Source organism: Pavona decussata, unplaced genomic scaffold (genome assembly GCF_977016875.1).
Source record: "Pavona decussata unplaced genomic scaffold, jaPavDecu1.1 SCAFFOLD_191, whole genome shotgun sequence".
Classification (NCBI taxonomy): Eukaryota; Metazoa; Cnidaria; class Anthozoa; order Scleractinia; family Agariciidae; genus Pavona; species Pavona decussata.
In genome coordinates this window covers 836,379-862,656 of record NW_028145600.1, presented here as the reverse complement: position 1 = coordinate 862,656, position 26,278 = coordinate 836,379, and the positions used below count along the sequence as shown (strand labels likewise).

Sequence of the window (26,278 nt, the reverse complement as noted above, 5' to 3'; positions counted from 1 at the left end):
GTATGATATTAGAATTAGAATTTTGATAATTATGAATTAGAGTTTTAGTAGTTGGTATGTTAGTGAGTTCTCATTAATTCGTTTTGTATTTTAGATTGTTAGGTGTCCCCTCTGCTAGATTGTTGCTTGACACGATAATAAAGTCACTATTATTATTATGAAGGAAATTTGTCACATCTGAAGATCCGTGACACCCTGCGTACAGTTTACTTCAAGTGAAATTTTTGACAAACCTTCTTGCAAATGCCCTCTTGTAAATCCCATAGGCAGATTTGACTGGCACTAGTGTCAGATGGCCCTGAGGCTGATGCCAGTACAAGGCCGTCATGCTGTAAGGCTAAGGTAGAGATCTCTTCTGTGTGTCCCATGAAATGACGCTGGGTACCAGAATGGAGGTCCTCTATAACCAAAAGGCAACCACTGGTGTATGCAAAAAGTCCTTAACACAAATGACAGGAGCAGGTGAGTAGTTTGAAAGATATACAGTTGAGTGTACTTTTTCAAAGCAGAAACAACTGTATAATAATGGTGGATACCTCCCTAAGGCGAACATTGTCAGGTTGACAGATAACAGCCGAATGACATGCAATTGCTTATAACTATACACTTTGAGAAACACACCTTACTATGGCGAAGAGTTGGATTGCGATCGTGTGAATTCAACCTCAAATAAAAGTTTGGAAGTAAACATAAATAAGCTTTGGGTAGTAGAACTTCCTGACCAAAGTTCTTGGACTTTGATTTGCCTTTGATGGGCTAACTGAGCCCATCAAGATTGATCAAACTTGCACCCAACCGGTTTCCCTTGCGATATAACATTCCAGAAATAATTCCAGTATTTCACATTATGTATCATATCAAGTCCTATACAGTCATTTTCTGCCTTGTGGACACCCTGCTATAACGGACCTCCCATTACTACGAGCAGGAGTTTAAGAAAAACAATTCCCGATATTTCAGACTCTCAAATTTGAAGGCTGAAATTCAAATTTATTTATTTGCCAGACACAAAAGAAAGAAAAATATACATTGACGTAAGAGAAATTAAAAGATACAGGAAGTTGCGAGGGCACCTAAGAAGAAACCACGAGGCTTTATATTAGGACCCACCGTAAGGGAAGGTCAAGTTATAAGCATGAGAGTTTCTTGTATACTATGCATGAACAGGACTGTTTAGAGATTGGAGGGAGTGTTGGTGAAAATACATGAATTTGCCTAAGTCTACGAAGCGAATGTCATGAAATTTCAAATGAACATTAAATTGTGGCCCTTAAGGTGTCTGTTATAGCGAAGTTGATTTTGTATAGGAACAGAAGCTGAAGTTGTTATTACCTGTATCGAATTTCCAAACCATGTTCTTCCTTCCATTTCCATTATACCCAAGAACGGATTTAAGTTGCAGTCCTGCCTGGTTAGGTGGAGCTGTATACCTGCGTTCAGCCAAGGAGGACATGAATTCATGTCGCTTGTAATGCTTGGTGACTTTTGGGGGATGAAGATTGTTGGTGTTCTGAGCTCTAGATTCTGTAGTTGTAGGAATGTTGAAGTTCAGTCTTCTTGCAGGTGATTTAGTCCTGACAGGAGAAGTCTGGAAGATTCAATTGGTTATTAGGAAAATAACTGCAAATCCTTTTAAAGAATATTTGTCCAACTAGACCCCCACTTTCCTCTGACAAAACAATGCTTGAAGTAGATTTTGGTAATGTGTAAAAGAGAGTCATGGCTTCAAAAACTCATTAACAATTCATAAGTCCAATGACCTATCAAATGGTCGATAAAACATCACGTGCAGTGCTTTTTAAACCTACTCCTTATTAGTTTGTGGTGTTTAATGTTTCTCTCGTATGCTTATTTCCAACGTTCGTAAAAGCATCATTGTTATGAACTCTCTTGACACACGCTTTTCCAAGCCGTTCAAAAAACTCACAGCACGTGTTTTATCGGGTCTGCGGTCTATCGGCTGCGCATCGTTGTTTTTAATTGCGATAAAACACTGCTGCTCGTATTTTAAACATTACACAAACCATGTGCCCAGGTATCACGGCTAATATTTACACTCCCAACAAAATGCACATAAAATATGTTTTAACATCTTCTGTCATTCTGAGGATGATCATTTTCCAAGGGTTTAATTATCAGCCAGCAATGGGTTATTACTGCTTAAAAGTTCAAAACTACAGTGAAGATGACTGACTAAATTCAACTCTTGCTATAGTGGGGCACCTCTTGGACCCCACTTTGGAGTACCGTGATAGGAGTTATTTTCAGTACATCTTGCTCGCCAGGACTTCACTTTTCGTCTGTAATAATGAGGTGCCTGTAATAGCCAGGTGTCCGCAAGGAGGGCACTGAATGCACTTAGAATTTAAAAATAACTACAGAACGACAACAGGCGAGGTAGATTTTACGCTGGCAGCTTTTGTTGTGGAACCAGCTTATAACCTTGACTCTGTCAGGAAAAATGTTAAACAGTACATCATTAACAAAACATAAACTACAATGTGAAACATACATGTTCATCTTTATCTTCTGGAATCCGTTTCAGAGGGCTTTTCTTTGGAGAATGATGACCATGTACTTCACTCTGTGGCACATGGGGCACTTCTTCGTCATCAAGAACATCAGCAGGAACTGGGCTTACATCAAACTGAGGAGGTTCATATGTGGTGGGTACTGGAACTGATTTTCTAGGAGTCACGGTGTGTGGATGAGCACGAGTTGGACTGTATGGTCTTTCAGGAGTGATCCTCACACTTCTGTCTGTACAGGAAATTATAATCATGTACAAAAAACGTGAATCTCAAAACCTGGAGTCCTTATTTATGGCCTTGCCCAAATTTTATCCACAAAAATCAATTGACCTTCTAAAGGACTTGAAACATTACACATGTTTAACAAAGGGGATTGTTACACTTGTGTGTAACTCTGGATTCCAAAGCACAAAGCAACTGGGCATCGTTCTGCACCTAATCCACTGCAATTGACCTGAGCATTTCATCCTATAATGCAAAGACGTGCCAAGGGCCCTGGAACACTTGCCATGGCAGTCCAGTGCAACTCTTCATCTCAATTAAAGTGGTAGTGTATCATTATTGTTCATACTCTTGGATCGTTTACGATGGGATAGCTGTTAAGGTACCAATGCTTAAATAAACTCGACATTTGTATCCAATCTTGTGCCCTAACTATTAGTTAACATTACCTAGATCCTCTCAACAAAACAAAAGCGGCTAAACCGCAGTATACATTTAGAATAAAAAACATAATACCTGGAACTTCTGAAACATAGCTCTTCTGTGGCTGTCGCCCACTGAGACAAAATAATGTGAAGGTTATTTTTAACACGTGCATGTCACAAGAGAATTCAAAGCAAATAGGTACCAGGTACCATTTGCCCTTAATGATCTCGTGTCGATTATAGACATTTTTATATTTTTATCACCAAGAAACGTTGATCTGTCAAACAAAGAGATATCATTGCACTGAATTTGTGTTGATTCCCGATATTTAGTACAGGTAGTACACTCATTCTGAATTCCAGCATTTTTTTTTTTGAAGCGAAGTTCGTTATCAACTGCTTAAAACCTAGAGCACTAAACATTCTCCTCATATGAGGGCTTTAACTGAGTGCTACACATAATCGAAAACAAACAAGTATCACATGATTTTGTGTGAGTTTCAAATATATGAATAAACCCAATTCCTGCTACCAGCAGCTGAATTTTTGAGAAGATTTGCAGAATTAGTGTGGAGCTATTTGAAACTCGTATGCATAGCGGCTTTGGTGTGGAGAACGCAATTAAAATCAAAAAAAGTATTATTCGGCTGATTTTGTGTAGATTACAGAAAACTCAATACCCAAATAAAACAACTAATGATCTCGCTTCACGAAATTGGCATTTCTTCTGGGGATTTCCCATTTTTAATTAACCACACAATATCCATGAAATTAATAGCGGCTCATGCTAGGACCTCTTCCAGTTATTCTACAAAGCTAAAAACAAAACAAGCACATACCATCGTTGATTTTGTGTGGATTAAAATAAAAAAAAGTATTATTCTGCTGATTTTGTGCGGATTACAGAACACTAAATACCCAAGTAAAACAACTAATGCTCTTGCTTCAAGAAACGGACTTTTTTTGACATTTCATTTTACACTATCAATGAAATTAATAGTGGATCATGCTTGTTTAAAAAAAATGTTAAGACCTCTACCAGTTACTATACAAAGATAAATACAAAACAAGCAGATATCATTTCTACTCCTTGATTTCGTGTGGATTCCTCGCATGACAGAAGTATCAAAACCAACTTTCTTGCAATTCGGAATACTTTTTTTGAGAGTTATTCATGACACGAAAAGAGGCTCTGGAGTGCTAATCTTCTCAGAAGAGTGCTTACCCATTAATCTGTAGCTGTCTTCCTCTTCCTTGAAAATCCCACAACAAAATAGCCTCCCCTACGCTGACAAGACCAAGATAATCAGGGGTAAAAGCAACTTGCTGTATATGATCTGAATGTCCAATGAAAACCTAAGGAAAGGCAAAATGTGGTGATACACTTAACACCCTTTTGAAAGAAGACACTACTAGCGGGCAATTTTTGTTCTCAGGTTTATTACTGTCAATGCGAAGGTTACCCTATGAGTTTCCCAAATCTAACCTACGTAGTCACTTACGGAAGGGAAGATAATACCGAGTAAACTGTCTTGCCTTCTGCTGTGCCACAAAGGCTGAGTCAACATGTCAACAACACTCAAATCTCAAACATTATCGCTTCAACATCCATTATGCCTTAATGGTCATTAAATAATAAAGCTTTGAACACGTTTTTTGCCCAAACAAGTTCCAATCACCTAACCAGTGCTCATAAAAGTGCACTTATATTGGCCTTCCTAAGTCTAAGGATTCTTCCTGACAATAGTATGACGAGCTATTACTAGCCAACCTGGAAGTTGATGTCCAGTCTCATATGGTAGTCCCAGATCTTGACAAGCCTGTCTCCAGCAGTTGCTAGGTGCTTGCCATCACGACTCACATCCAAACTGGAACAGCTACCACGATGAATATTGGACACCTGCAGGAAAGAACAGCACATAAGTGAGAATGATGTATTATCCAGTGAGTGACACAGGCAAACCTGGAAAAAGGAAATTCGAGTGCTCCTATCAGGAGTTGAAACCTAAGACCTTCCGATTACTAGTTAGGATGCTCTACCACTGAGCTACAGGAGACTCGTGGGACCTAAGGCCATCAAACTATGTACTTGGGAAAAATATACTGCATACTGTTAGGATATGAATGTAAATGTGTGGTATATACGTAATGGTATATTTTAGGCCTGGTGAATGAATGAGATTCAACTACCACTTATGTGACAGTTGAAACTCCTTTAGTTAGGGTCTCAGAGGTGGAGGTAATTTGTAACATCTGACAGATCATCTAAGATGCTTAAGCAGACTAAAGCAGATAATTCACATTACCATAAGTTTAGAACCATAAATAGAAAGCTCCTCCATCCCAGAGGGTCTATTCATGAAACTTCAATGTTCAACAAATACCTTTGCATTACTCTGCTCGCCACTTTTTTTGTTTAAAAATTCCCGCTAAATAGAAGCTATCTAGCAACTATACCAATGAGTGATTTCATCAGGTTTTAAATGACTCTGAAATCGTTTCTGCTCTTTTTACACACAATCAACGACTTCTCATGAATTAGTAAACTTTACTAAGGCACGTGATGGCTAACAATTTAGTAGTCGAGTAATAACCTTTATGCAGCTTAAGTCTCACCACTGGTCAACCAGATGTTTCCATATGTATTTCTAGCCGAGTTTTTGAAGAAATGGCCGACGAAAACGTGAGCACTTTTCATGAAATGACACTAAATCATTGGGTTTTTATTTTTGGCCCCCTAAAGGCTGAGAATGACGCAAAAGAGAGAAGAAAGGAGGGGAGGGAAAAAGACGACATGACCTTACGTTTTTATATTGGCGACTTTGAACTTTTCAATGCCAAAAACAAAAATAAATAAATTAAAAAAAACAACAACAACATTTGCACTTAATGATACAACATTAAGTCACCACAAACCTCACTCAACAGGATGCCATTCTGAGAGTCAAGTTTCAGCAGCCTGGATGTCGAAGTAACAACCAACAGTTGCTTGAGTGAAGATGGTGCAAAGCAAACGTGGAGAGCAGAGTCTACAATCGATCTGTCCGTAGTGATTGTGCTGATGTCTACTCGTAAAACCTTTAAAAATAAAAAACAACAACACAGGTTCAGAGTTATTGTGAAATACATTCACCCTTCAGTTTGCTTTTGTTCTACTGGACTTTTAGTAAACAGTTGCAAACAAATAGTAAGTTTTTTCTGTTTTTAAGGTTTCCAGTCCTTCTTTTTGGAAAGAACGAAAAGATATCACCTTTGTTATGCTTCCAGTAGCACGCTAAACAAATCAGGTGGCGGCAACATTAATGTAAAGTAAAGGTAGGTGGCTATGACTGCTTCTTCTAGTCACAAGAGATCAACTAACGTTATATTTTTTTTCAGCCAGTTGTGTCAGTAAGCACCATCTCAAAAAGCTGAGTGAGCAAGAGTTGTGGTGAAACAAGGAGAGTAATGCATTGTTGGCTTGCTCTTTGGTGAAATTCGCGAATGGAATACCATATGGCTCTTAAGGATTTCAGCTGTAAATGTCCTAGCATGCACATAATCCTGTCTATGGTGCACTGACGCACTCACAGCTACATTTCACGACTGGATTCCGAGACTTTCAAGAATATGCAGGTTATGAAAACTCAGTTGTTGTACACAGGTGGCACAAATCATAAGTCACCTTCAAAGAACAAACTTTACCTCATCCAATGATCTGGCATTAGCAACAGTCACTGTGTACTCAGTGGGTCCAATGAATGCTAACCTCAAGCTGTCTTCACTCACACTCAGCACATGTGGACCAAACTTACCACCCATTACCACTGTGTTGGACAGAATACGAATCAACTGGAAACCTTCATCAGCTGCGTCATACAGGGCAAGGGAACCTTGAACACAATGCAGTTACTTTTGTATTATTTATCACACATTCTGAAACGTATTAATAATTCACGAAGAAGAGAAAACAAAGGAAATCACTACCATAAAGGAGATTTGGAAAAATTATCTTAATTATCATAAACTTTGGTGAACTTCTGCTTTGAATTTCTTCAAAAAACTATGAACGATTTGAGAAGCTATATCAAACACTCCAAAGTGTTTCATCCGGTTTCCAAACACCTTGAAGTTGGTTTAAAAAAGTCCGCTGTGCCTCGCTTTTTCAAACTACTGCTTGGTGTTTAGAATTCGGATGAAACACTCTCCCTCGTGTTTGATATATTACTTGACAGACAATACATCATTATTCAAGGAGGCCCAGGGCTACAAAAAAGAAACATAATGTGGTGAGAAAGCCTAAGAAGAAACCACATGGCTTATGACTGTTATGACATTGGTTGTCCCTTAAGTTGATAGATTGGACTAGACTGAACTACAGCTACAGTGGTCAAAATAGGAGACAGTGCTGCTTAAACGCAGAAGTAAGTTAATTGACCTAGAGGTGACCTTATACATTTCTAATTGGAACATATTTTAGGACGCGAAAAACAAAAAGACTTAAACTGCTATAACATTTGCTGCTTGGGTGAAAGCATGACAGTCATTCAGTCAGAGGATTGGAGTTGATGCAAATGTCTGAGCCTGGTCTCTCATGTATATATTGTGTTCCACCCTGTGTCCCTACTCAGATATATGAACATTTCCTAAGGAAACCAGACAAAATGATGGAGGTAATTTTACGACAGACAAACATTCCATCCAAGTTACTTCAGGCTACGGGAACTATGTTATTAAAAACTCTGGATATGTGGGCTGTCTATGGCGTGTAAACTAGTGACTTTGATATGAGCTCAGATGAAGCATGCCACAGGTGGAACAGTTGGTATAATGTAAAACAACAAGTTACATTGCAACTCCAGGGCATTTCAGCCTAGATACTTCAGGCTGCAAACGTTGGGTAACTGACATCTCTGGGCATGTGAGTTCTTTATGGGCCGAATGCAGCCTTTTGACCCATCTCAAGCTCTCAACATGAGTTCAGATAGTGCACGCTACTGGTCAAACAGCTGGTATCATGTTGATTAAGAAGTTGAAGAACAACTGCTAAAGTGTTACCTAACGCTCCTGCACTGTGCATGAACTCGCCATTTGGTGTGAACATCAAGCCAGTGACTTGACCAGAATGCTTGCTATGCTCAGCCAAAAGATTTGTTGAACCAACGTCAAACACCCTGACACAACCAGACAAAAACCCACAGGCAAAGCACTGCTGTCGAGGATGATACGCAATAGCACAGGGAACCTCTCCAGGAGCTTGAAAGTCAAACAACTGTGCAACTGTGTCAAGATCCCAGACTCTGATGGATTCATCAGCAGATACTGTGGCCAGGTATCGATGAGTTGAATCAAATGACATGGCTAAGATCTTCTCTGTGTGAGATCTCATCAGAGTGGAGTAGCTACGCGCCGATGCATCCAAGACACCAAGATTTCCCTGACAAAACAAACTGACTTGTGAACTTTCATAAACTGCTTATTACTTACAGAGTTCAATTTGCAAAGCAAACACCTTTTAGGGTCAAACATAACAATGGCATGTATATCGAAACGAAAAAAAAAAATCAAACAGCAAGTCAACTTTATCTGACACACTCTCGTTAGCACATTTTCCCTTGTTTTCTTGTTGTGTTGCTTTCTACTATTTCTAATTTTAAAACATATCGTATACTTGTGTTATTACCACAAATGCAAACGCGTCTTCAACAATTTAAATCCTGTGTTATTTGGAAACATCTCACCAATACACGTATCGATTAGCAGCTTCCCTAACTACGATTAAAAACTGATAGTAATATTTTGAATTTTGTATGACTTGCTCACTTTTCTGCACTAACATCAATACACAATTTGTGTACGATTTTTCATATATTAGCTCTCGTGTCATACCAAAGTTCACCATGGTTTTAGTCCACCATATAAGACACAAGAATCAGTTTCACAATTTATGCTTTACAGATGCTTTTCATGCAGTTATTTACTCACGGTTTTTGTCCCTGCTAAAACAAACAATCCGTCACTGGATATGTTGACAGCTGTTAACGGTCCCTCGTGTTCTTTAAGATAAACAAGTATTTAAACATTACAGCATAATCAACGACTGAAAAACAAGGACTACAAGAAGCTAACAGACCAACTAAACGGTGCCCCTTGTAAAATGCTGAGAGGATGCTCTAGGTAAAAAAGTCATTGCTTGGTTTACAAGAATGAAGTTGCAACCTTTACAAATCCTTTCAATAACTTTTGCTTTCTCTTTTCTGTTCTGTTCAACATGTTATATTATTGAACTTGATGCCAGATGAACGATGAATAACCTGCTTGAACACAAAAAACGTCACATCAAATTATCCTTAATGAAATCACGATTCAGTGCAATCATAGATTTTATTACTTATTTTTACACAATGCCTTGGACACATTATAATTTTTCTACAGTTGTTGTTAACTAGTTGTATTTTATTTGTGTCCCCGTATCAGTATGGGACTTGTTTTTCCCAAACTATAAGGTCTAACACTTTGAATAAAGTTTTCGATTGATTGATTGATTGCTTCCTTTATCTACATGCAAATTTATCTGCTTACCAGCCTCAAGGAACACTGTTGAAAAGTCCAGAGGCCACAGTCGGAGTATTCCATCATCAGATCCAGTGGCACAGAAGGAGTCATTTACACAGAGTGAATTAAGCCTCAGTCCAAACTCAGTTGGAGTAGCGCCTCCATATTTTCCGACTGGATCATGACGAGAACCAACTGGAAGCAGTCTGATCACTTTGTCCAGCATGATTTTTTGATAATCAATCTGGTAAACTGTACCTTGGTTCGTGCAAGAATATCTGGTGGCGAAGAACAAAGACCTTTGTTAAAATGTAACATTAAATTTAACCACTCGAGAGAAGATCTATCCAAATAGGGTCTATTCCAAATAGTATCTACAAAAACTTGTAAAACGTTGATGTATAGCAAGATTAGCGACATGTAGCCTATGGTAACAATATTTGGCGGGAAGAGTTTGGAAAAAGAAGACAGTAGATCTGCACCCTTCAAAAGATCTATTTAAACTGGACCCTTATAACCTGCAGCTGCATTGTTTTTTAGGGTTGAGAGCATTGTTTTGTTGTTCCTTCTTTTGTCGACCAACGATGTACATATAAGACGTTCCAAATGGTGCAGGTTGCCCCAAAGAAGATTCATATAAAGCTATCTCCCTAATTATTGCAAAAGTTAAAACCTCTCAAGTTATAACTAACGTATAAACTTAATATTCTCAGTCCTTTGTAATGTGCTCTTCTTTCTCTCTTTTATATCATTGTCGTTTACATTAACCTTCGCCTTATTTAATAATTAGTTAGTTAATTAATTCATTTGTTTGTTCATTTATCTAATTTTCCACCCAGTTTTGACCAACCCACCTAGACTAGTAAGTCCTATTTGCGGGTCAGTCCTGTAGTTATCTTTTTGTAATCATATTTTTGAATAAAGATGAAGTTAAAGATGCAGTTGAAATTGAAGGAGGGAGGGCGAAGTTCCAGGAGAACTAACATGTGCTCTTTACCGACGTGTTGGAAAGTATCATTACATGATAAACCTACAATTCATTTGTCACTCATCTCGCCTTATTGCCTATTTAAGAACCACGCTGTACTCACACTTTCCTAACTGTAGGATCTGCACTTAAGGGGTTCTTGGCGCCATACACTATGTCAGTAAAATTGACAGAACCATAGCGACCAAGGTCCACGGGGCAGGATCTCAGAGAGCCATGACGAATTCGCCAGAAGCGGACGTTATCTTGGCCACAGGAAACCAACCTGCCATCAACAAAATTTGACAAAATGTTAAAGCAACTCCCAGGCATCAATGAAAAATTTGAATTGTTTAAAACACATACATTGTAGGGCTGTTTTATGTTCTGGCTGAAACCTTGCTGGTCAGGTTTCCCAGACACCCCACGTTTTAAAGCAATTCAGTGTAACAACACCTAATCCTTCCACGTTTACCAGACACACACCTGTTGGACGAACAGATTTTAATTCCTGGCTAAACGCCTGCTGCCTGGTATAACCACAGTGGCTAAATGAGTCCAACAGCCACTGATATTAATAGAGGATTCACTCAAGACACGAAATTAGGTGTTATAAGGAACCCCTGCTCACATACATGGAATTTTAAGGAAGGACAAGGTAATTACTGGGTGATGTTTGCGAGTGCAACGAGACTTCCAATTATTAAAAAAATCCATGCTATAAAGCAGGTTTTATTCTTCCCCAGTCAACCAGTAGGTATCAATTAGAAGGAGGCAAAGCAGGAAAAATTAATTAGATCATTGTGTAACGATACCTGCTGTCATCAAACTCTGCAATCCTCATGCGGCAAATGTCGACATCAGTGTGAGCCTTGGCAATAATAGAAACTTCACCACCTCTAACAGCATGGCTAACATCCCATACTACAACCATCTATCAATAAAAAAATTGATAATAACAATCGACAAAAAGGATCAATGGAAATCCTTAGCGGACCACAAGAAGTCAATAAGGATGCTCGAGGATCTTCAACATGTGCCACTACATTGAAACCGTAAGAAAATTAAACCTTCAGCTTGAAACCACTGGTAGAGCGAAAGGTATTGGAGCCATTGAAAGATACTATGCCGTCTTCATCTCACATTTTTAGTTTTGTTACACCCTTCCACCATTGTTCAGTGTAATATTTATTACAAAATACAAAATTCAGGCTTTTAGGCGTAACATTATAGCTACATAAGAGATCCATCGCCAGATTAAAAGCTTTTTGATCTATTGGTAGATTGAAACCAATAATAATAATAATAATAATAATAATAATAATAATAATAATAATACCAACAACTTTATTAATGTGTCAGTCATTCTAACTTGCTGCAATACCGCAATTTGCTAATTGGGGACACTCATCTAACCTATTAGTATGGAGATCTAAATCCTAAAATTGAGAAATGCCGTTGAAACCATTCAGAAGTTAAAAGGTGTTGAGACCATTAGTTGATTAATTTAATTAAAGGCTATTGCAACCAATGCTATATCAAAAGCTATCAAAAACATTGGTTGATTAAAAGCTACAGTAATAGCCCGCGTATAAGAACCTGGGTTTGAAGAACCTGTTAGGCTAAAATTTTCATTTTAAGCCCCCTCCACATAAGAACCTATTTAGGCTAAAATTTTAAGTTAGGTTCTTATCAGTGGGGTTGTTGTAAAAGTGTATAAAACCTCAGGGGCTAGAGCCACACAGTTTTTAATTTATTTTTGTTTTTCATTGCTCCTCATTGCTTAAACTTGTTATGAATTTGGTATCAACATGAGCTTCTTTGTTATGTTTTGTTAAGGACATATGCTGTACCTGCGCTGAACTGCCTGTGGGCACTGCTTTATGATAGAAATGAATGATTTATACAGTATTATGAGATGATATTTATAATATATATAGTATATTCAGATGAAATTCATATGAAAATATAAGAACCTATTTTAAGAGCCTTCATAGCCTAAATTTGCTTTAAGTACCATTTATATAAGAACCTATTCAGGCTAAATTGAAAAATTCGGGTTCTTATACGTGGGCTATTACTGTATTGAAACTATTGCTGGATTGAAAGTTAATTACATCTAGACCATTTAGATTAAAAGCCATTTAAAGCATTTTGAGCCAGTGCCAAATTGCAGCACGAATCACACGCTAGTGGAAGGCAACATTACCTGTTTGCCATGATGATCCTTTCCAACGCCACACAAAATGTTGCCACTGTACGAGAGACTGAAATTATGTGGAAAGGTTCAGTCAATAAAGATCACGAAATGAACCTATGAGATATGAAAATGACAGCGCCGCCAATCATGCTTTTATGTTCAAAATCTACAATAACAACTGTTAGAGTTACAAATACCCTTTAGTGTATAAGCTGGGATCAAATAAGTCAAAACAAAAAAAAAGAACCACACCACCTTATATTGAGTTTCTGGTACCGTTAAGGGGATTCCTTGCAAATCTCCTTACCATCCTTAGGGTAGGGTATTTCAAGTGAAGTCACAAAATTTGTCGCTCTTTGCTGTTTCTTACAAGCAGTTAAGGAGACTCTAGAAACCATGCTGGCATGACAAGTGATTATCTAAGGCATGCGAACTAGATTTGAAAAGCCGTACTTTTACACAAATCTATTAATTCAGCTACCATGCATGGACCAACAAATTTTGGAATCCCTTAGAAAGCTAGCAGTTACCTTCCAATGAGTTACCAGTTTGACATTTTACCCAAGGAAACAAGACAAATCTCTTGCTCATTTGGCGTAATGACGTTGGATATGCCACTGACCTTACACACTGAACATTATGTATTTCTGTTCTGAACATAGCGGCACATTTCCTTGTCTGGTATTTCCAAACTCTGATAACAGAAGGTGAGCCAGTCTGAGCTGAGACTAAAATGTCTGTTTTTCCATCAAAAGCCAGAGCAGAAACCTGCAAACATTGCACTGCACAGGTTATTTTCACTCATTTTTAAGGGATTCACCAGGGCTGTTTTTATGTTTTGTAGGTGTCACATCTTCCAAAGAGACAGAAACCAGTAACAGATTCCTAGTATAAGTCCACGAACTTCCATTTTTTTAAAACCATTTTTATACGTTCTAAGTTTAAGGAGAAGGGCTCATTGTTAAGGGAAATTTTGCGTCTAAAAAAAACTAACCTTAATAACCAACAAACTAAACTCAGGAGAATTCGTCATCGCAACCTTGTGTTTGAGAATTTGGAGAACTTATGTTTGGGTACACTTCTTTTCACAGGGTCTTATATCATTTCAGAATTTCACATTGGTTATTTTATGAGTACATTACACTTACAGACAGTCCAGATCTACCATGACATAAACCGCCCATTCAGTAGATTCAATTATAGCTGATGTTGCCTGTAGGTTATAATAGCCCCTTAATGCCAGCCTTCGTTTCTGTGAATCAAAGATTGAACCAAAACCTAAACGTCAACCATACCTTATCTGTGTGTCCCATAAAGAACTGCTGCTGACCAGAAGACACATCTATGGATACAATGATAGCATGGCAAGGGTACACTATGCAGGATCCATTCTTGGTCCATAAAGCCTGTAGAGAAAAAGGAGATGAAACAGTTGCATGGCATTAAATCTGCATAAGCTTTCATAAATTTTAATACATCTATAAGAAAATAATGGGTTTACCTTGTTCATGGTTTTATAGACAATCTTCACAAAAACCATGACAATTCTCAGACATGTTTGCGACCTTCCAAGGGGAAAACGTACACTAAGGACAATCTGCTAAACGTTAGAAAACTGACGGATAGCTAATGGGTAGCTAACGGCTTCCAAGTCGTTTTAATGTTTGGTTCTAATGTTCTAACACTTTCTACGAACACTGTAAATAATGCTTGGGACAAACGTGCTAACGCTTTGTATACTAATGCTCTATTTTATCCCAATTTAATGCTTACTTGAAAACATCAAGAAGCGATGCAAATAGTTTGGAAAAACTAAAATGTTTACCATCTAAAGAGAATAGATTTACCTCACGAAACGTACCACCACCAAACCCGACTACTCTCTTGAGTGACAAAATAGGATCTGGTTTCAGAGTCTGAAAAACAAATAAGAAAGAACATTGTTTAAAAACAAAACAGTTAAAAAAGCATGCAAGAATAACTTTTATGGTGCAGTGTTACAGACAACGGAAGGGTCTCAGGTTGCCACTTGAACTAACAAAAATTAAATAACTGGTAAACTAAGAAGACTGCCAGAGACTTGCATCCATAGCCTGTGTACAGCCGCCCCCTCCCTCAGGAAAAATCGATTTTTCCTGAGGGGAGGGGGTGCTGTACACAGGCTATTGCACCCAATGAGTGCTTAATTCTTCCTTGGTGCCCTGCCTTAACAGTCATCTGGAACACTTTATAACTGTAGCGAATCCCTGAACAAGATGCTCCAGGAAGTTGGTTTCATTTTTTGTTTCTTGAAGTCTTTCTTTACCGTAAAGTTTCCTGCCTTGGCAGCTTTTGGCAATTCAATTCTTGATACCTAACAAGTTAAACAAATGAAATGTTCAAAATTAACCCTTTGAGGACCCTTTGAGGCAGAACATTGACCACTGTTAGCTCACAAACCTGTGCTGAGATTTCTAAAGAAGACAGTGGGCTGAGACCTTATCTGCCACATGGTACGAAAAAAGATGAATATGCATGGCCAGCAAATTCTCAAACCTTATGAACCTCAGGCTGTGTATATGTATTTAACATTTGACTGACTACAAAAGACACTAGTTATCTTGAATGCTCTAACAACAAAATAATACATGTAGATGAACTCACAGCTGAAACTGCAGTGAATGCGAATGTTTAGTGTCTTGGTGACTGTTTTGGCAGCTATGAAAGTCCTAAGTCGATGGTTCAAGACAAAATTACTCTACCAAGTCAAGCGTTTTACAACACAGGTAACAGATGTGAAGAAGAAACATACAACTTACAGAGGAAAGAGAGATGGTATAATGAACATGTTTTCAAAACTATTAGAAACAAGACATTCATAGCGATCAGGAGTACTAGCTTTGCTAGACAAGGTGACAGAGACAAGTTGGCTTTCAGCACCTTTTGTCAATGGAGTGTTGGAAGATGACCATTAAGGCCTTAAATTTAAACTAAAACCCACACGCTGCCAAAACGTTTTAACCACTGCTTACAAACCTATTTATCGGGTTTGCTGTTTTTAAAGTATAAAAAAACTGTACCTACACTTTACCACATTTTATTTTGAGAACAGTGCCTCCTAATACAGGGGTATTTTGCACAGTTTATGGCTATGCGGGAAAAGCAGATCTTAGCAAGGGCTATTAAAATCCAAAAAGAAAATTGGGGGTAACTACAGTAACGGACAGAAGGAACCTAAAAACAGAGAACGCTGCGCTGAACGCGTTCTGCTTTGCGTTCCCTAAGCGTTCCAGTTTAAAACGGAACGTAAGAGAGAACGCGTTCAGTTAATTATCTTCAGGAACGCGTTCCATCTGACACTTTTGTGTACAGTCTAGAGTGCCCAAAAACGACATTCGTGTTGGTCAGAAAGATGGGCAAACTCTCGCTATATGCGAGACAACGGATTGTAAATTTACATCAACTCAAAAGGAATGATTTCCAGATAGCCAATGAAATTAGGGAAGGGGACAACATAAACGTGTCCATACAAGTAAAGTCTCTTCCTATCCGATGTTTTAATCAAACGGGGACTCTCCATGACAAATTAATTGACGGGACGAAATAATTGTAAAAATTTAATTTAATAATCCTAAAAATCGAAATCTTTTAGGAAGCGATAAATCTCGATTTACATCCAAAGTGGATGGTCTACCTTCGGATGAATTGTCGGACGGTAAAATATATTGTCATACATCAGGATACACAGGCTCTTCGCTCGGTTCCCACGAGGTTCTAAAGCCTAAATAGTTTTTCTGAACGAAAATCAATTCATCTCTTCTCGTTTGAAGCCACCTTAAATGTGTAATGAAGCTGAAGTAGGAGATTAGTGAGCATTTAAGCCACAATAGTACCTTCATCACATCGAACCACACTTACGAGATCCGATCGTTGTGCGATTTTCTCAGATAAACAGTACTGTTGACCAGCGGAAAACTGTCCAAATAAATTTCGGGAAACACTATGGCGTCGAAATTTACGAAGGATCACTTGAGCCATCCCAATAAAATGTTTCGTTTCCCATCGCCCGACCGACCCATTTTTTTTCCAAAAGTAAAAAGAAAAAAAAAATTCCAGATTCACTAGTCAAAGAAGCAAATACTTTAATTTACAAGCACGCGATCTTGGTTTATTAACAACAACTGGTATGATGTGATGCCCTCTTGAGCGCTTACCATTTGAATGGAATTTTCGGTAGTTTTTTTCTGAACAAATGGAACTGCACCTTTTTGCACTAAGGAAACGGAAGGGATTGAACCGTATCATTTGATGGGACGTTTCGGATGCCAGTGGGCTGGGAACTGGGTACGTATCAACAACAAACATGGCATAGACATTTAACGGACGACTTGGAAAATGATTTTTTTGGAGAAGACGACGACGATTTCATCGTTTTGGCTGCTGCAGCATCCGTATTTGCAAGGAGAAATTTAAATCGAATCCTTGGTTATTTTGAGCAAACGATACCAGCGTAATCTCTGGATGAATTTAAAGCTCATTTTCGTATGCAGAGGGCAACATGTGAAATTGTGGTGAGGGAGGTCACGGCTACGGGAAATATACCTGCTGGAAACCCATTCGGAAGCCATGTTATCGACCCTAGGAAGCAAATTTTAATTTACCTTTGGTGTATGGCTAACCAGGAGAGCGTACGACTTGTTGCTGATAGATTTAATGGTACATTTAGCAGTGTCACAAGAGAAATGCATAGGGTTACTAAAAAACTCTTGAATAGTGCAGGGACCACTTGTACAAACAGAAGCAAAGTGTAGCCGGATCTTTGTGTAGATCAGGATCAGCAAGGTTGAATAAAACGTAAAATTAAATGCAAGGCTGATCGGACAGCTAAAATAATTTTAGTGCCCAATATTTCGGTTAGACAATACTAACCTTCTTCAGGGGCGGCAAAAAGCTAAGTTAAAATTGGAAATAAACGGTTACAATATTTAAAGACGATACAAATGAAAAGTTGAGATGTGATTGGTTGATAAATAAAGAAAGCTGAAACGTGTACAGTAGACAGATTAAGTTTCATCGCGTCTGTTTATTCCATAGGGTTCAAGAGTCTTGCCCTTGGAAATTAGAAATGCTTCTCTGGCTTTCCGAGTGCCGTCTCTGTTGGAGTTTATGAGTTCTAGGGGAATGAGTTCTATGTTTTTGATTGAATGGCCAGGAAGAGTGAGTGAATTATTACTAAAAAACGTCCGCCAACACAACCAATGAGAAAAGACACACATTGCATCGTTAAACGTTTTGGAAATCTGCCGCCATCTTTCAGGTCTTTAGCATTCTTTCTCGGAAGTATGACCGTGAAGAGCCTGTCACTGGTCATTTAAACAAATGGTACAGAAATTTCCGGGAATTCTGGTAAAAGCGAGAAAAAGAGAATACCTCGAAAGGTATTACCTTTTTTCCGAAAACATTCCACCGTGATGAACTGTTCCATTTGAATTCTGCCCGGAATTACCGAAAATTCCATTCAAATGGTAAGCGCTGCTTGTCTTTAATTAACATCGATACTACGAATAACGAACGAAAATACCACGTTTTCGAGTTCACTTAGTAACCAGGCTCTTTTACTTAGCAGCCCGGCCTTCTCTGGAACCCAGACCCCTTCAAGTGTTTATTTCGGTTTTTTTTTCTTTTTTTTGCCCGACCGACGTCCGACCCGCCATCACAAGAGACGGGGCGATGGGAAACGAAATATTTTATTGGGATGGCCTTATCGGAGTTTGTTTTAGTTTTTTTCGATAATTTTCTGGCCGCGCGTATGGATTATCATGCGCCATTGTTACGCATCATCTTTTGCTGCGTTCCACTGCATTTTGTCGGCCTCGATAAAGCGTTCCCAAATACGCGTTCCCCTTACAACGAAACGCTTAATTTCTCGCCTTCTCTAAGCGTTCCTCTTTGCGTTCTCTAAACGTTCCCTTTGTGTTCCATAAGCGTTCCTCTTTGCGTTCTCTTTGCGTTCCCTAAGCGTTCCTCTAAACGTTCCCTTTGTGTTCCATAAGCGTTCCTCTTTGCGTTCTCTTTGCATTCCCTAAGCGTTCTCTTTTCGTTCCCTAAGCGTTTCTCTTTGCGTTCCCTAAGTGTTCGTCTTTGCGTTCTCTTTGCGTTCGTCTTTGCGTTCTCTAAGCGTTCTTCTTTGCGTTCCCTAAGCGTTCCTCTTTGCGTTCCCGAAGTGTTCGTCTTTGCGTTCCCTAAGCGTTCCTCTTTGCGTTCCCTAAACGTTCCCTTTTCGTTCCCTAAGCGTTCCCTTTTCGTTCCCTAAGCGTTCCTCTTTGCGTTCCCTAAGCGTTCCCTTTTCGTTCCCTAAGAGTTCCTCTTTGCGTTCCCTAAGTGTTCGTCTTTGCGTTCTCTTTGCGTGCGTCTTTGCGTTCCCTAAGCGTTCTCTTTTCGTTCCCTAAACGTTCCCTTTTGGTTCCCTAAGCGTTCCTCCTTGCGTTTCCTAAGCGTTCCCTTTTGGTTCCCTAAGCAATCCCTTTTCGTTCCCTAAGCGTTCCTCTTTGCGTTCCCTAAGCGTTCCTCTTTGCGTTCCCTAAGCGTTCCTCTTTGCGTTCCCTAAGCGTTCCTCTTTGCGTTCCCTAAGCGTTCCCTTTTGGTTCCCTAAGCATTCCCTTTTCGTTTCCTAAGCGTTCCTCTTTGCGTTCTTTAAGCATTCGTCTTTGCGTTCCCTAAGCGTTCCTCTTTGCGTTCCCTAAGCGTTCCCCTTTGCGTTCCCTAAACGTTCCCTTTTCGTTCCCTAAGCGTTCGTCTTTTCGTTCCCTAAGCGTTCCTCTTTGCGTTCCCTAAACGTTCCCTTTTCGTTCCCTAAGCGTTCCTCTTTGCGTTCCCTAAACGTTCCCCTTTGCGTTCCGTAAGCGTTCCCTTTTCGTTCCCTAAGGGTTTTCTTTTCGTTCCCTAAGCGTTCGTCTTTGCGTTCCCTAAGCGTTCCTCTATGCGTTTTCTTTTCGTTCCCTAAGCGTCCCCTTTGCATTCCTCTTTGCGACTTTGCGTTCCCTAATCATTTCCTTTGCGTTTCCTAAACGTTCCCTTTTCGTTCCCTAAGCGTTCCTCTTTGTGTTCCCTTTTCGTTCCCTAAGCGTTCCTCTTTGCGTTCCCTTTTCGTTCCCTAAGCGTTCGTCTTTGCGTTCTCTTTGCGTTCGTCTTTGCGTTCTCTAAGCGTTCCTCTTTGCGTTCCTTTTTCGTTCCCCAAGCGTTCCCTTTGCGTTCCCTAAGCGCTCCTTTTGCGTTTCTTTTTCGTTCCCTAAGCGTTCGCTTTCCGTTCCCTAAGCGTTCCTCTTTGCGTTTCCTAAGTGTTCGTTTTTGCGTTCTCTTTGCGTTCTCTAAGCGTTCCTCTTTGCGTTCCTTTTTCGTTCCCTAAGCGTTTCTCTTTGCGTTCCCTAAGTGTTCGTCTTTGCGTTCTCTTTGCGTTCGTCTTTGCGTTCTCTAAGCGTTCCTCTTTACGTTCCCTAAGCGTTCCTCTTTGCGTTCCCTAAGTGTTCGTCTTTGCGTTCCCTAAGCGTTCCTCTTTGCGTTCCCTAAACGTTCCCTTTTCGTTCCCTAAGCGTTCCTCTTTGCGTTCCCTAAACGTTCCCTTTTCGTTCCCTAAGCGTTCCCTTTTCGTTCCCTAAGCGTTCCTCTTTGCGTTCCCTAAGCGTTCCCTTTTCGTTCCCTAAGAGTTCCTCTTTGCGTTCCCTAAGTGTTCGTCTTTGCGTTCTCTTTGCGTTCGTCTTTGCGTTCCCTAAGCGTTCGTCTTTGCGTTCCCTAAGCGTTCTCTTTTCGTTCCCTAAACGTTCCCTTTTGGTTCCCTAAGCGTTCCTCCTTGCGTTCCCTAAGCGTTCCCTTTTGGTTCCCTAAGCAATCCCTTTTCGTTCCCTAAGCGTTCCTCTTTGCGTTCCCTAAGCGTTCCTCTTTGCGTTCCCTAAGCGTTCCTCTTTGCGTTCCCTAAGCGTTCCCTTTTCGTTTCCTAAGCGTTCCTCTTTGCGTTCCCTAAGCGTTCCCCTTTGCGTTCCCTAAACGTTCCCTTTTCGTTCCCTAAGCGTTCGTCTTTTCGTTCCCTAAGCGTTCCTCTTTGCGTTCCCTAAACGTTCCCTTTTCGTTCCCTAAGCGTTCCTCTTTGCGTTCCCTAAACGTTCCCCTTTGCGTTCTGTAAGCGTTCCCTTTTCGTTCCCTAAGGGTTTTCTTTTCGTTCCCTAAGCGTTCGTCTTTGCGTTCCCTAAGCGTTCCTCTATGCGTTTTCTTTTCGTTCCCTAAGCGTCCCCTTTGCGTTCCTCTTTGCGACTTTGCGTTCCCTAATCATTTCCTTTGCGTTTCCTAAACGTTCCCTTTTCGTTCCCTAAGCGTTCCTCTTTTCGTTCCCTAAGCGTTCCTCTTTGTGTTCCCTTTTCGTTCCCTAAGCGTTCCTCTTTGCGTTCCCTTTTCGTTCCCTAAGCGTTCCTCTTTGCGTTCCCTTTTCGTTCCCTAAGCGTTCCTCTTTGCGTTCCCTTTTCGTTCCCTAAGCGTCCCCTTTGCGTTCCTCTTTGCGACTTTGCGTTAACTAAGCATTCCGTTTGCGTTCCCTAAACGTTCCCTTTTCGTTCCCTAAGCGTTCGTCTTTGCGTTCCCTAATTGTTCCCTTTTCATCCCCTAAGCGTTCCCTTTACGTTCCCTAAACGTTCCCTCTTCGTTCCCTAAGCGTTCGTCTTTGCGTTCCCTAAGCGTTCCTCTTTGCGTACCCTAAACGTTCTCTTTTCGTTCCCTAAGCGTTCGTCTTTGCGTTCCGTAAGCGTTCCTCTTTGCGTTCCCTAAACGTTCCCTTTTCGTTCCCTAAGCGTTCCTCTTTGCGTTCCCTAAACGTTCCCCTTTGCGTTCCGTAAGCGTTCCCTTTTCGTTCCCTAAGCGTTCGTCTTTGCGTTCCCTAAGCGTTCCTCTATGCGTTTCCTTTTCGTTCCCTAAGCGTCCCCTTTGCGTTCCTCTTTGCGACTTTGCGTTCCCTAATCATTCCCTTTGCGTTTCCTAAACGTTCCCTTTTCGTTCCCTAAGCGTTCCCTTTTCGTTCCCTAAGCGTTCCTCTTTTCGTTCCCTAAGCGTTCCTCTTTGCGTTCCCTTTTCGTTCCCTAATGGTTCCCTTAGCGTCCCCTAAAGCCGCGGCTACACAAGCGTTTTTTTGCTCGCGCAGGTGATGCGATTTTTTTAAATTTTGTCGCGTCGCCAGCGCGAGAGGGTGGCTACACGAGTGAGAAATTCTAGCGAGTTTGGCGACAAATTGAAAGCAGCGTGAATCGCATACTTCAAGAGACCTGTCGCTGTAAACAGACATGGCGGACGGCCCTTACGGACGAGGATATTGTTTTATCGCCTATTTGCATTCTTCTTCTTGACGATAAAACGCAAACGAAGGAAGAAGAAAATTAAGAAAAGGTCAACGTGGGTCCATCCGTGGCTCGAAAAGAGAAAGGAACAAGGATTTTACTATCAACTTCTGACGGAAATTTCAGTAGTTGATATCCCGGCGTTTCCCGAGCTATTGCGGATGGCGAGGCTGCGATTTTTCACCTGACGCGTAGCAAGTTCGAGGGTGGCTACACGTGCGATTTTCATCTCGCGCTGGCGACGCAACAAAATTTCAAAAAATCGCATCACCTGCGCGAAATGCGTGTTTAACCCCAGTCTTCTTTTTTGATTCCAATACCTCTTGTTGAGATCCGCTTTGCCGCATAGTTGAAAACCATACAAAAGTACTTTAATTTGTATTAAGGGGAACTATCCCTAAGAAACGTAAGTTGGTAGGACCAACCTCAGATGCACAGAAGTACAAAAGTATGTGCACCAGCAAAAGGGTCCTCCGTCCTTAACATCATTAATTTGAAATGCAGCTATACTCAGGAACAACAAGTGTGATAGGTTACATTATGTACCTTATCCTTTTCCTTTAAATCCTGAGAAGTAGGAACAACTTTGCTTGGATGTGCATATACATGCACTTCTCCCCCGTTAGCATCTGCCAAGTCTTCTCCAAGCAGCCCAACTGTTGGGAGGGCAGTAGGAATCACATGTCGTGCCTGATGAGTAAAGAAGACAAATCTCTGGGTACCTCCACTGTAACAGAAGCACTTTTTGCAACTGCTTAAGTTGCGTACTACATGCAAGGATCTTTGTTCTATTTGATCTTTCATCTGCAGTTCAAAATATATGTTTCATATATTTACATCCATTTATTCATTCTTCACGGGTGTATTACGAAGTCACAATATGACCAGCTCCCAGTTGGCTTGATAGCTCAGTTCGTAGAGCACTGCACCGGCATCGCAGAGGTCATGAGTTCGAGTCCCGTTCTGAAGCCTGAATTTTTTTCAGGCTTTCTTTTCGCAACTGTTATAAGTTGCGTAGTAAATGCAGGATCTTTCTCCTATTTGAGAAGCACTTCTACAACTGTAGATTTTCATTTGATGACTGCAGAATGTCTTCTTGTCTTCTAGGGAACTTAGGCAGGCATGACAGTAACAAAAGACACAAAATAGAGTAAACAAAGGCCCTGATGCACTTTATACACTGACCTTTTTTTTGTGCTATTTTACTGTTCTATGAACAAGTAGGAACTTGGTTTTTCGGTTCATCAACTGGAAAGTGCATTGTGGAGTACGGGGATCATTGCGGGGGAAGGGGTGGGGGAGGTACCACAATAATAGCCTTCAACTTGTCAAACAAATATAGAATCCGTTTGTTTGTGCACACCTCGCATTGAAACTATGTGCATGTAGCACAAAGATATGCATAGAAACAATAGGAGAGCACTTGCACATGAAGCTGCAGTACCACAAAAAGTAGCAAAAATTATGGTGCAACGTTGAATACTAAAACTGTGTTAAACTTTACAAGTGTCTGATTAACACCAGACTGTAAGCCTTGAAATTCACATTTAATGTCATTAGAAAAATGGCCTGAAAATGCAATACCATGTCTCTGCCCAGTTCCAGTTATTTGATACCTTTTTTGTGGTTTTCTTCTGCGGATTAAGTCTGTCTACTAATGCCACTCTGGAAGTTACAGCTCTATGTGTCTGAAAATAAAAAGCATGTTCACAAAATTAATACTTATACAAATGTAAGTTGTTTGTTTCTTCAGGAAGCAAAGTTTACTTTCCTCAGCAATAAAAAAAGAAATAGAACTCTATAGCTACCGACAGTCATTCCTATAATAAGTAGCCCCTACAAATGCCAGAAAAGGAGGGCCCTTTCAAGAAGTCTGAATTAAAGTGACTGGACTGAAGCTAACAATTAATATGACTGTTTTATGGAGTAGTGGTTGCTTGAGGGAGACAGCCACTAAAAAGATCAGAGCCTAAGTCACACAGTCAGGGAGGTTCATCTGCATTACCATTACCTTTGATTCATCTCTCAAATGAATGTTGCCAAATGTTTCATGATGTGGTTTGACATGTGAACGTACATCAACATGACTGACATGGTTTAACTTGGCCGCCTTGTCCTGATGCCAAGAACCTTCCTCCTGTGAACCAACATGAACTGGATCAACTTTAGGTTGTCTCAGCACAGACTTGGCATTGGCAATGATTCCAAACTGAGCAACTTTCGTATCAGGAGGAAACTTGATGTAGTCGTAGAGCTGGTGCCAATCTGCCCCCTTTGGTAGAGGAAATGCCATTTCCCTTGGTATGGGACTAACACCTTGATCCAACAAGCCAAGTTTGCGAGCTTCAGATGCAGATATTCCAGGTTGATAATCAATGTCACTTGTAAAAAGTCCCTTGAGAAACATGTTGGCACACAGACGCATGGTTTTTAGGTATGAATATTTTCGGTTCAAGTAAACAGATAAGATGTATCTAAAGTCCAGCACCAGGACAGTCCAGCGAGATGTCTGTGAGGTGGTTCCAACAAGACCTAACAGAATGAAAAAAAATTTACAACTAGCTGTCACACCTATAAACCTGTGAACTGCAATGTTATCATTCAAATTACAGCCTCCAAATATAAGCCCCCTAAATCTCTGATGCTAAAATCCTTCCCATAAAAAGCCCTGCCAAATACATTGCTTTCAATAAGACCCAGAAGTGGAGCTCAGTGTATTTTAATATAAAAGATAAACAGGCTTGCATTCAGTACAATGTTGTAATTGAAGGGGTGCATGGAACAAGGCCCTAAGTGACTTTTGATGTAATGTCAGATTCTCCTATTGTTTACCGAGCAAATACAAGGCAATTTGGATGGAGAATCTAGCAATTTATCACAAGTCACTTAAGGCTTTTTTCCACTCACCCCTTCAATTATTCTGTTGGTTAACTCAGTAAAGTACATCAAATGAAACTGTTAAAACAATGAATTCTTAGTACTTCTAACATACATATCAATAATATTATTCATTGATATTGCACTGAAAGTCTCAGGTAACCACCCTCCACTTACGCTATTTGTCAGCAAATAGATGTAATTTTTATATGGATTGAGCACACTTTAAAAGTTGTTGTAGTCTGTAAATGTACTTACTACTCAAGGTTGTTGCTTCACCAAGGGTAACTTCATCAACTGATCCTGGGGGAGGACTTGACACAAATGGAAACTGAAGCCAAGTTGAGGTTGACTTAAACTCCTTGAACATGTTTGAGAAAGATATCCTAATGGTGAGTCCTTCATCTGTGGCCACATCAACGTGAACAACAAAATACTTGCCAGGGATTGGTCGGAACAAGCAGTAGAGATAACGGCCAGTTAGGCCTAGTGACTGAGTACTAGTGCGAGGAAACTGAATAAAATTACTGGCAGGAATTGAACCAGTTATTCTGTACACTGTGCCTTTCATCTGTTTGTCCTAATGGGAAACAAACATAGCATAAATAAATGAATGGGAATTTCAGTGGCACATCCACAGCATGGCTATTCGTCCACTGTTTGCAGGGTGAGTTGGAATTTGGAGATGTTGGTTTTTGTGGAGGGAGGAAAACTGGAGAAAAACCCTTGAAGCAGGGACAAGAACCAACAAGAAACCCAGCCCACAAATTATGGTGTCAACTCTGGGAATCAAACCTGCACCATATTGGTGGAGGGGGTGCTCTCACCACTGTGTCATCCCTGCTCCTCTTTTTTTTATCGAATGCCAGGTTTAAGTGAAAACAATACACAGCTGACTGATGACCCCTGACAGACAGATACCTCTTGATTCTAACAAAATACCACTGACAGCAAACTTCATTGCCTTATAGAGCATTATTTTTTACAAGGAACCCTAGCTACATCTATACATGAAAAATTATTCAGGTTTGTAGTGAAGTAATCACTAAGTGGTTTAATTTCCAGTGACCATTAGTAGGTACAATAATTATTTTAATATCATGGGTGACAAACTACTCTTTAATTTTGGCACGAAATTTTAGCGTTAATTTATAATTTCACATGTGAAA

The 26,278-nt window shown here is 40.1% G+C and overlaps 1 protein-coding gene across 1 annotated transcript in view; it reads right to left on the bottom strand.

The window, feature by feature from the left end:
- Positions 1–26,278, bottom strand: part of LOC146462160 (WD repeat-containing protein 90-like) — a 39,795-nt gene that overhangs the window by 11,583 nt on the left and 1,934 nt on the right. Inside the window, exons 3-24 of the mRNA XM_085086046.1 lie at positions 25,368–25,689; positions 24,244–24,764; positions 23,849–23,920; positions 22,779–22,922; positions 15,185–15,232; positions 14,727–14,795; positions 14,175–14,285; positions 13,502–13,647; positions 12,889–12,946; positions 11,495–11,613; positions 10,804–10,965; positions 9,740–9,990; positions 9,143–9,213; positions 8,216–8,594; positions 6,863–7,050; positions 6,095–6,256; positions 4,950–5,078; positions 4,404–4,534; positions 3,270–3,310; positions 2,513–2,760; positions 1,333–1,588; positions 234–439 (exon numbers count right to left, since the gene is read on the bottom strand). Of these exons, the coding sequence (XP_084942172.1) occupies positions 234–439; positions 1,333–1,588; positions 2,513–2,760; positions 3,270–3,310; positions 4,404–4,534; positions 4,950–5,078; positions 6,095–6,256; positions 6,863–7,050; positions 8,216–8,594; positions 9,143–9,213; positions 9,740–9,990; positions 10,804–10,965; positions 11,495–11,613; positions 12,889–12,946; positions 13,502–13,647; positions 14,175–14,285; positions 14,727–14,795; positions 15,185–15,232; positions 22,779–22,922; positions 23,849–23,920; positions 24,244–24,764; positions 25,368–25,689 (3,834 nt within the window). The remainder of the gene's footprint in view (positions 1–233; positions 440–1,332; positions 1,589–2,512; positions 2,761–3,269; positions 3,311–4,403; positions 4,535–4,949; positions 5,079–6,094; positions 6,257–6,862; positions 7,051–8,215; positions 8,595–9,142; positions 9,214–9,739; positions 9,991–10,803; positions 10,966–11,494; positions 11,614–12,888; positions 12,947–13,501; positions 13,648–14,174; positions 14,286–14,726; positions 14,796–15,184; positions 15,233–22,778; positions 22,923–23,848; positions 23,921–24,243; positions 24,765–25,367; positions 25,690–26,278) is intronic.